At 48.0% G+C, this 11,125-nt stretch overlaps 1 protein-coding gene across 1 annotated transcript in view; it reads right to left on the reverse strand.

Moving 5' to 3' along the window:
• WNT3A (Wnt family member 3A) overlaps positions 1-10,762 on the reverse strand; it is an 86,468-nt gene extending 75,706 nt beyond the window's left edge. The window contains exon 1 of the mRNA XM_049798879.1: positions 10,692-10,762. Within this exon, the coding sequence (XP_049654836.1) occupies positions 10,692-10,762 (71 nt within the window). The remainder of the gene's footprint in view (positions 1-10,691) is intronic.
• Between the last annotated feature and the right edge of the window lie 363 nt (positions 10,763-11,125).

The raw sequence follows: 11,125 nt of genomic DNA on the forward strand, positions 1-11,125 counted from the left end.
ATGTAAAGCAACACCCACCAGGATTTTCAAAAGGGTCTTCCAATGGAAGTATCCTCTTTCAGTATTCTACATGTCTAGGTAGATCATCAAATGCCTAGATGCTCCTAGCCTTTAGGAGTGTATTCAAAGAAAAAAAAAGAAAAAAAAAAAGAAGCTGGATTCATCTGTCTAAAAGGAGATATCTTAGTCTGACCTAGTCATCCAGGATCCTGTTGCAGGCAATGGTGAGAAAACTGGCACAGCTGGGATGTGATTCATCTCATCCCAAAGTAAATGTCTAACACACGTCAGATGAGTTGCATCCTATTTCTCGCCAATAACTCTGAAGGAAACTTGGCTAGAGACTGCTAAAGTTGCAAGATGATTCTCCCTCCAGTTGGGATAGGAATCAAACCTGGATCTCCCCAAACCCAGCATTATGCAGATTTTTATGCCTCTAAAGGACCTGTGGGTCTCCCAATAAAATCTACAAATCTGTCCAGCAAGAGCTTAGACTGTCCCATTTCTTCCTGGCTACTGTAGGCTCATAAAAAAATAGAAAGGCTCCCTTAAGTGTGTCCCTCAGCCTGCAAAGGATTTAGAGTTGCTTTCTGTCATGCCACATAACACTGTCTAGCAACAGGCTCTATTGTTGCTCTTCTGGGGGCAGAGGGACAAACTGAATGGTAGGCTTGGCAACTGTTCAAGGAGTTTCATTCCTGCCTTCCCACCCCTTAGTAAATATCTCTATTAGACAAGGTGTACCCTTTTGGAATCAGAAGAAACTCCTGCTCTGCTCAGTGCTGTTTGGCTTCATTTCACAGGCTTGGCTGGAGCAGAGATGGGCTCTGCCTTTTCTCGCTGCTCCGTCCCACAACGTACGCTCTGTTGAATAACAGCGACTTCCTTGGAAACCTGAATGTGCATAACCTCTGCCATAAGCCCGCATATGCCAACAGAAATGTAGAGGAAATACAAACCTGGAAAGTGATATTAAGAGCTGTAGGCTAGGAAAAGAGAAAAGGGTTTGATTTCAGAGAACTGAAAGTAAAAAAAAGTCAGAGGAATTCTCCAAAATGCAAATACAACTCCTGCATCAAAAAGAGCAACTGTGTCCTCTGCTCACATAACTGTCGTGATAGGGAAGCAAGAAAGCCGTTTTATATCTTTTTTTAAAAAGTTTTGAGGTGAAGTTCTATTACAAGCTTGAGTCAGTGACTTGTGGACGTGGTTGGAGGATGGTGGGAGACTCTGGATGTGTTTGAGGATAAGGAGCACTGGGAGGATATATTTGTGCTCTGGAGCGTGCTGGATTAGAAGCAGGATTAAATATGTTCCAGAGAAAGCTGCAAAACAGTCAAACTGCGTAGGCTTTCAGCAGCTACGCTGAGACATGACAAACTATAAGTTGGTGTGAATTTGCTGAGGAGAGGGGTGGCCTAGAGGTTTTCAGGACTTGCCTGGATGGCGTGCACATTCCTGCAATAGCATACCATGGCTGCACCCATTCCAATACACCGATGAGCACTGCGCACTACGGAGCTTGTTAAAATACAAGAAGATGATGGAGAAAAAGTCCATGACTTGATTTTAGCCATGTGAAATTACAGCAGGCAGTAGGAATTAGGGCTTATATTTTAACAGCTAGGAAATAGGTAAATTCCCTGTCTTGGGTATAATCTGACTAGACCTGGATGACAGTGGTGGAGATATCCCTGAGCTGGTTGCCTTAACTCCTCCATAGTCTCAGAGGATTTAACCAGTCAAGCTCAGTCAAAGGACCAAGACATCAATTGCACCATAAGAAAGTGCCCATTTCTCCCCAACAATGAGAGGATCCAAGACCACCTGGCTTGGATGGAGACATCTAAACTGCAGACACGTAATGGGTAAAATGAATTCCACCCAAGGCTTTGCTCAGTTGCCTGCAGATAGACATCAAGTGCCACTGAGATGCTCTAGGGTTTTCTTGACCGGCCTCCATCTGCTGCTGAGGAATGCCATCAGTGGATTGTATACAATCCCTGCCAGGCCTCTGAGGACAACCAGGATGCCATCAAGCATCTTAACTGGAAGTAGAACCTATGCATGGGCTCCTGATGGGAACCTGGGCATCTTCCTTTTTGGACTAGCGGTCTTTCCTGGAAGACAGGCCTAACTGAACACTAGGGCTGATGCATGGCACCCAGGAGAGTTTCCAAACCTGTGATAGACATGAGGCCAGGCCAGAAATGTGAGGCTCTGCCATGATCTGAGCTCTAGGAACCCCTGAGGCACCATCCAAGGCTTCTAGACAAACCTGTTCCAACACACTTTGAGCCTACAGAGCCCCTGTGGAAGAGGAGAAATGACCATCCAGGACACCTGGGATGCCTTGAGAGTCCTGTGATGTGAGAAAGGAAAAGAGAAAAGCATTTCACACCAATAGAGTGTGGAGGAATATCCATGTTGGAAGAGTAACAGCATCCCTGCTAAGAATTGTCACTCTACCAGTGACTCTCTACAAAGCATAACTGACTATTATTTATACCAGAACAGAAACTGTGATGAGAAGACCAAGGACACCTTGAACTCCTTTGATGGCCCAGGCTCTACAAATGCAAAACATCTCTGGGTATCAGCAACATCCAAGTGGGAAGGGGACTGTGCATATGCAGGTGACAAGGAAAAGAGGCAAACAACATCTTTGTGATGCATAACGCTCTCCCCTGGTTTGCAGGCTGTTTTTAAAAGCAGTGCGCTATGTTAGGAGTTCAGAACAAGGGAGTTAATGTATCAGTTCTTCTTCCCTCCCCTTGTTTTTCGCGAGTACCGGTAGAATTTGGAGTGAACTGATGAACTAATGAATTTTTACGTGTTGTGCTAAGATGATAACAGGACTCAAAGCAAACCTTGCCACTTTTAAAGGGACAGAAGGGAAGAGAAGCATTATGAATGGCCCAGGCTAGATGGAAACAGTTGGCATAGACAGTTTCAGGAGTGGCTTTTCTGCAACACCAACCCTGGGCCTGATCCAGCAAAGTCCTGGTGATTATATCATAGGAGGGCTCTTGCCCTTACAGACTTTCCTGAGTATTCCTCTCCTTTCAGTATTAAGCCCCACTGACCTATCTTGGCTCTTAGGGACCCTGGGCCTTCATTTGGCTCTCAGTGGTGTCAGCAAAGCAGAGTTGGGTTTAGTGAGACAGGATGGGAACAGCTCTTACTGCAGCCTTGGGGCTGTGTCCCATCCAGCCTTAGCTGAACGTGTGGACAAGACATAACGTGCTCTGGCCAATACTTCCACCCCCCCCTGCTATTTCCCTTTCCTTTCCACTATATTTCAATGGTTTTAACTGGTACCGTCACCCCAGCATGAGCCACCACCTGACTGGGCAGAAAGCACCGAGCTCCACATCACCAGGAGACGGCGGGTGCCTATTTTGAGCCCAGAAAGCCCTTCTGCTTTGCACCAATGGTCTCCAGACCCCCTGCACACTCCACCTCCCCTCTTCCCAGCTGCATTCTTTGGCCCCAAAGGGTTTCCTTTGGTATCCAGAGTAAGATCATGAGTCCAGTCCTGCTCCGGGAAGGAAATTTCAACACGGATGTTGGTGGGAGTAGGACCGGGCCATCCCTGCTCGCAGGAGGCCCTGGGGATGAGACTGCCTGCTCATCACACAGCCAACTGCGTTCATCATCGTACCGCATACAGCTCAGCTGCCCAAACAGAGCATCTGTGACTCAGAGCCCGGAGGATTTCCCCTGTGACACGCTTGTGCAACACTTGTGAAGTGCTGTCATTACGCCTAATAAAACCCTTTGAAATGCGGCCGGGCTATTTGAATTATGCGCGGGAGGAAGGCAAGGGCAAATGCTGAGCAAGGGGGAAGCGGGCGCATCAAGTCACGGTTGTCCCGTTGGGCTTTTCTTGCGCTCCCGTACACGCAAAGCAAAAACGTGCGTTCCTCGGGAGGCCTGGCACAGAACAGCCTCCTTTCCCTGCTGCTTTGCACCCGTGCTAAGCACTAGCGATGAAGGAAGAGGTGCAGAGACTGGCAGCCCCTGTCTGGAAAAGCAGCAGCATTGCTGCAGGGCTGGAGTTGAGTTGGCTCATCCCAGTTGCAGGAAGCGGGATGCAAGCAGGAAAGGGATCCCATAGATTTGGGATGGAGATTCCAGTGAATCAGCCTCGTTTCCCCTGGCACAATCAGTAATCCCTGAGTTTTCTTTCCTAGGAGAGGCCACAGACTCACAGCAAGAGTCAAGGCTCCGCCAGCCTGACCCTTTAGAAGGAACAGTCAAAAAGTCTTTTTTTGGCCAACAGAAAGCAGGACTATGGCCATCCCCTTGTTCCAACTATTCTACCTACAGCAGGCCTAGCTGTAGAGCCGAGTCTGGAAAAAGAAATGCCATGTGCACAAGTGAAATGGCTCATCTAGGTGGCACAGGAGCTCAGAGAGGAGAACAGGACTCACCTTTTTTCATTAATTTCATTAATGTCTACTGCCCCTGAAGCAGACACTTCTTTACCCTGCCCTGGTGCTGTGCACTGCAATAGCACCCGAGGACATGGGGCCTGTGCAGAAAGGTCTTTAGAAAGAAGGAAAGACTTGACTTCCCTCGGTGAACCGGACAACCGAGTATCTCGATGCTACACCCAGCCCTGCTGCAGGTTTATTGCAAGGTCCGGGGCAGGGCCTTTAAATTCTTCTACCTCTGCTTACCCAACTGCAAAATAGGAATAAAAAACATCCTCTCCCTTCCTGGGCACACATCAGAGCTTAAGCCATGTTAGTAGGTGCTCAAGGGTTTTCAGGTGAGAAGTCTTAGAGGTGTTCAAATGTCTGTAAAGGACTTATTTTGCCTCTGGGGCTGCCTGAAAAGGGCTGGGGAGCAAAATGATTCACTTTTCCTTATCTTAGTTAGGAAAGGCTTGCTTCTTTGAAGCAATGCCTTCGTTCAATGCTTTGAATATCAGTTGCCGGTTTTCAGGTTAACTGATAAAGTCCTCTTAAAATTGAAAGAAAAAAAACGCAATAAATATGTAGCAGGACAACACAATTTAATAAAATAAGCCTAAAATCTGAGCAGATGAGGGCTGTTCTTTAGCACACACTGTGCTTTCTGGGAGAGTCCTCCCCTCCCTGTGTTTGAAACAGGGGCTTCTTGCTAAAACCTTGCAAAAGTTTCAGTTCCTGCTGTGAGAAAGGCTTCTTGTGTAATCTCGGTCCAGTCATTTAATCCCACCAACACAGCTCCTCCATGCCTGGACTATGCCAGAAGCAACATAAATACCATTAGAATCTGCTTCTCCAGTCCTACCACAAAAAAGAAGAGCTGGGAAAATACTTCCCTTACCCTTTGCACACTGTACCCTATGCATGGACCAGGCAAGGGCTGTTTCCTACCACTTACACCTACCCAGCAAGATCCCCTCCACCCAGTTGTCCTCTAGCCCCATTGCTGCTTGGGTGCAAATCACCCACGCTGTGCTCCGGAAAATCCAACCTGGTGGGTGAGTTGTTATCTGAGAATAGGCTAAAACATCATTCCTTGATTACACGCTACCTGGCAAAACAGGGCCATGAAAGATGCTGTTGTAACGTAGATACATGTATATAAAGACAATTCCCAAGCCTTGGGGCAAGGGTGGGAGAGGGCTGCATGTACAGGGATTGCACCAGGTACAGCTGAAATGCAGCCACCTCTGGAGAGGAGCACAACAGCTCTTGAACATCGCACCGCAACCCGCCGCAGAGTAGCGGAGGCAATGAGGATGAATGCCTTCGCCTCGGAAATGTCAAAATCCTCCACTCCAGCTACTCGAGCAGAAGAGAAGTGGGTAGATGCAATTCATATTTCCGAGCTCTAGAGATTGTTTTAGGAGTTCTGGTGCCAAGGCGCATGGCTCATGCTGTCCCTTGGGTGACCTTCCACGGCTCTGCCTCCCTCCTGGCTAACGAGGGATGATCATCTCTCACTTAACACGGTTGCTCTCTGCCAAACCTAAGGTTTGCTTTCTCAACTGCGGCGCCTGCCAAGACTCAGCTTGGTTCTCCAGGATTCGTAACAAAAGGAGAAGCGGGTTTCTCATGGGATCCAGAACCTGGCCTGGCTTTCACCCACCCCAGTATAAACCAGGGGCTGTTCCACCAGCCCCGAGGGGGACAGATCCCAGAAGAGACCTGAACCAGAGCACAAGCCAGGAATTTATCCGTGCACTGCTCTTATTGCGGTGATGCCATCAAACTCTGACAGGGACACGTTCAAGTGTTGCACCAGCGTGCTGCGGGAGTAATGCCACCGGGTTGCTTGTCTTTCTGTTGGCAAGGCTCCCTCCCGCCCTGCTCCCACGCACTTACATTTCCTGAATCGCAAAAAATAGAGACGGAAAGATCTTTTAGATCGCTTTCTCCAGCCCTCATGGGCTGTGGAGTGGCTATTGTAGGATACCATGGGCTTTGGCCACCTTCATCCTACGTGGATGCTTCAACCAATAGAGCTTCTTGTGACCAGTCTTGGGGAATAAGCAACAAGAAGCCAAGGGCAACCACAGGTCACAGCCGGGAAAATATTCCTAAGATATCCTTCAGTGACATCCTTCACGTCCACTTTCCAAACACCAGCCTGGCATATCCGGTAACACTGCATTCACTTTGCCACTACTGGTTATGGCTCGTCTCCTTGCCCAGTTCGTTATGGGGCCGATCTCATCCCACCCCACTTCGGATGTGCTACAGGTGTGACAGAGAGCAGCAGAAGAGACAGAAGCTCCCCCACGACCCACGGGACAGAGGAAGGGACACACACCGCTGCCCAAAGGGATGCCACCACATGAGGTCCCAGCCGGTGCCTGTCTCCTCCTAAGAGATGTCCTCCTCCTCCTCCAGCCCCTCTCCAGGCACATGCTTCAACTATCTGCGTCCCTCAACATGCACCAAGCCGCCTCGCACCCCGGGAAGAACGACGTTCGAGATGCCAAGCGGCAGGTTTCTCCCACGGTGAAGAGGTCTGCCTGTACTTCTAATGCAGCCCAGCGATCCCCTCCCGTGACCATCTCCCTATACCACCTTCCTGGGCTACAGGAGGTTAAGATGCCCAGCACTGAAGCTCTGTGCTAATTTTTATTGCTGGTTTTTTTCTTGCTGAACCAAACCCATCTCCCTTCTGAATCATTTCTGCACTCTGGCTGTCCTCAGATCAAGTCAGGCCTCATGCCACTAATCAAAAAATAAACTAAAATGCTTTTCCCGTTCCATCTGCAGTCAGCCAAGGTAGTGCAAGTTAGCTGGAAAAAGTTTTAATTTCGGTCGTGCTGCTACCGTGACTCCACATGGACCCCAGACCCCCACAGGACAGGGCACAGGTTACATTTAAACCTCCCCCACCCATGAATTCTGCTTCTGAATTTCCTAACTCTTCCTTCACTCACTCCTGTCTCTTCTTTATATTTTTAAAAACAAACCAAAAAATGAACAGCACCGACATTTGAAAAAAAAAAAAAAGCCCACATTTTTGCTCTTAATCTGGCCCCCTGGGTGTGTAAGAGCCTGTTGCTGCTACCAGTAGCTCCTTTAGGGTGAGCGGCGCAATGGAGAAGGTCCCACGGGGTTACTGTACCACAATAAATCACGCCAGCGCATCCCTAAAAACTTGCCGCATCAGTCCCAATGGGAACCGGTGCCCTCTTCTATTATTTTTAAACCATTATTTTTAAAGCCTATTTCATCCCTCCCTGTAAATATGTTATTTGGGAGTTGTCTGTTTTTAAGAAGCCCCCATAGCTTTCCCCCCCCAGCCCCATCGTTGCTGAAAAGACGCGGACGGAGCGCGGGAGCATCCCTGCTCCGGGGGATCTTTTCCCTTTTGCTCCACTGAACTTTTTCCGAAAGTACCGCGCATCTGGGGCTGCACGGAGCCCACCCAACACTGCGTGGCCTGATTTTAAACAGGTGCCCCTATACCATGGTGGGAACAGCAATTTAAACAGCTCAGCCAAGAAAGGAGGTTTCTTTAGAATTAGACCGAAATTAGAGTAAGAGACACATGCCACTTGCTCCCCCTGACAAATACACACTTGATGTTTCCCTTAATTTCTTTCCTTTGGGAGGATAATTAACCGAAACCTACAGGAGAATATCGTTTCTCAGTCCTTGCTTTTGCTCAAATTGCCTTGAAGCTGAAAGCAGGGTAAGTATCCATAGCTCTGTGTGCTTTAGGATGAGCTTACGCTTTAATTAGAAACTATTATTTGTAGGGGGCACAATTTGGGAATGGTAAATTACAGATTTTCTGCTGCAAGCCATCAAGTCCCTATGAGGTAATATAGGGGAGGCTTTAAAGAGATGGTTGAGATAAGATGTTTGTTACTTGAACTACCAGACTAAAAAAATTCCTGGCCCTCTCTGTAGTCCCTTCAAAAATCAGAACCACCCAAAAAGAAAGAAAAGAAGAAAATGAAATTAGAATAAAGCAGCATGATCCATTTGCTAAATCAGCTGGTTTGGAAGCAGACTGGGAGAAAAGAAACTGCCCTGCCCATACTGGGATGTGCACCGAGGGACCCCTCCAGCCCCCCAGTCACCTTCTCCAGCGCTGTCCCCCAACTCCAGCCCTGGGCTTTGTAATTCGCTCCCAGATAAATAAAGAGGGAAAGGGTGGAGAGGAGGTGAGAGGGAATTTCGGCAGCCAATGTCACAGCACCCAGCCTCTCCTCCGAGCCCCCCACCCCAATCAAACCCTCCTTTGCATTTCCATGCCCTGAGGGGGATTTGCTCTTTTTTTTTTTTTTTTTTTTTGCGAAAGAAACGTCTCAAACCGCTGGGTGGCTAAGGATGGGGGGGGGGGGGGGGGGGCAAGAAAAAAAAAACCCAACCCCCAAAAAGTCATCCCTACCCTCCCCCTGCACACACCTGAAGCCCCAGTTTGGAAAAAGACCTCCGGTTCTTCTTTCCCTGACTTTTTTTTTTACCATCACCCCCCCCCGACAGCCGCTTCTCCGGGGACCGGGGGGGACGGGACACCCAGCCTGCCCTCCTCTCCCCTCGGTGGGTGACAAGGGAATATTTCTGTTGGTATTAGAGGAATGCGTTTCCTTCTCCAATCAGGAATGCAAGCCGAGTTTCTAATTATAAGTTAGATGGTGGCTGGGAATAAAAGATTGCTTTTTAATGACTCCCGTCCAGGTGCTCTTTCTGCCTGTCTTCCCAAGAACCCATTTGCATTTTATTGCTTTTTTTTTTTTTTTTCTCCCATCCCAACGAATTCCCTGCTTTCAGACATACCTGAAATAGTTGGAGAGGCTGCCTTCAACACCCTCACCTCTGCACCGCCGGGCAACGCGGCCGCGGGCGGAGGTACCGCACCCGCGGAACCCCGCTAACACCCCTCCGCAGGTTGGGGGGGGGGGGGGGGGGAAGCAGAGATTAAACGCACTTAAAAAAAATAATTAATTAATTACCGTTCGCCCATTCGCTTGCCTTTTATATATTTTTTTTTTTTTTTTTGGACGCTTCTGAGTTATTTACGGTCCGCGCAACCCGGCTTCTACCTCCGCGGGTGCGGAGCTGGCAGCTTTTTACCCGAGGGGTTTAGGGGGGTTTTGGGGAAGGGGGGGGGGGGGGATGTCGGGGTCCGCACCCGCGCAACCGGGGGCAAAGCGCGGAGCTCCGCCGGGTTTGGCTGCGCCTCCGCGTAAAGCCGCGCGGGTTCTGCTCCGCGCTTCTTACGCGCTGCGCTCCTGCAGAGCAGGAGCTTTCCTTGCGTTAGGGCTTCCCTGAGCCCAATTACCTCCGCGGGGGTAATTAGAGCAGATCTTGCAGTTACATGCCTTACCCGGCACCATTTGCTTTTTTTTTTTTTTTTTTTTTTTTCGTGGGGGAGAGAGAGAGAGAGAAAAGCCTCTTAAAGGCGTAGGGTGCAAAGCGCGGAAAAAAAAAAAAAAAAAAAAGAAAAAAGAAAAAAACCATACAAATAAACAAACCAACCCCAGGAGCTGCAGCGCGGACCAAAAAAAAAAAAAAACAAAAAAAAAAAACCACCAGAAAAAAGTGCGTTATCCCAGGGGAAGGGGGGTGCGCAGGTCCCCGCCGATCTTGCGCGGGGCAGCTCCGCGGCAGCGCCGGGCACATCTCCCCCAGCCCCGTCTCCGCTCCCTGCTCTGCCTTTCCAGAACCAGCCCAGGTTGTTCTGCCTCCTCTCACCTCCTTTTTTTTTTTTTTTTCCCCCCCCCCCTCCTTTTTTTTTTCTTTCCCCCTAAATATTCCTTAAAGCGAAGCGGGGCGGGGGGGGGGAACAAGTTTTCATCCTTTCTCCCCCTTCCTTCCACCTGACTAGCTCGAAATCACCTTGAAATGCTCATGTCAACTTGTATCATTATCTCTTTAATTCAGGCAGCGCCTTTTGTTCTTCACAGGAGAGGATCAAAGCACTTAAAAAAAAAAAAAATAACTTTCCGATCGCTCTCGCTCGCTCTCTCTCTTTTACAGTAGGAGAAGGAGAGATCAGGTATAACCCAGTCAAAATAAACAAAGTGAATGCATAAATAAAAGAGGTGAAATGCAGGTTCTAAGAACTTGCTGGCGCTGGAACAATCCCACCTCTTTAGCTGAGTGGCAACGAAAGGAGAATTTCAAGTCATCTTAAGCGCAGGGGTTGCAGAGAAAACAGAGGAGGGGAAAAATAAATGAAAATGAGAGAAAAAAAAAAAAAAGAAGAAGAATAAAACTTACCACCAGATTGGGTAACTTGACAGAGCCTGACTCAACCCACAAAGAAACAGGAAATATCCAAAAGAGGCCATTGATGAAAAGTTGTCTTTCTTTTTTTTTTTTTTTTTAACCAGAGTTGCCAAAAACCTTCCTTTCTTCTGAGGCAGGATGATTATTTTAATAATAATAATAACAATAATTTAAAAAAAAAAAGTCAAATGAAGTGAACTCAACCCGACCAGGTAAATCCTCTCTTGCTTCCTCTACTACTCTCAAGGAAAAAAAAAATCTCAGAGAGGTAAAAAACTCTTCTCTCAGCCAAGACACTGAAGGCAAATATTAAAAAAAAAAAAAAAAAAAAAAAAAAAGTTTGAAGTAGCTCTCTTAAAAAGGACCCAATCAGCACTTATTGCCAAAGGGAGAATTCTGATGCTTTGGCTTGTTCTGTCAATCAG

The sequence above is a fragment of the Accipiter gentilis genome, chromosome 4 (assembly GCF_929443795.1).
Source record: "Accipiter gentilis chromosome 4, bAccGen1.1, whole genome shotgun sequence".
Taxonomy (NCBI): Eukaryota; Metazoa; Chordata; class Aves; order Accipitriformes; family Accipitridae; genus Astur; species Astur gentilis.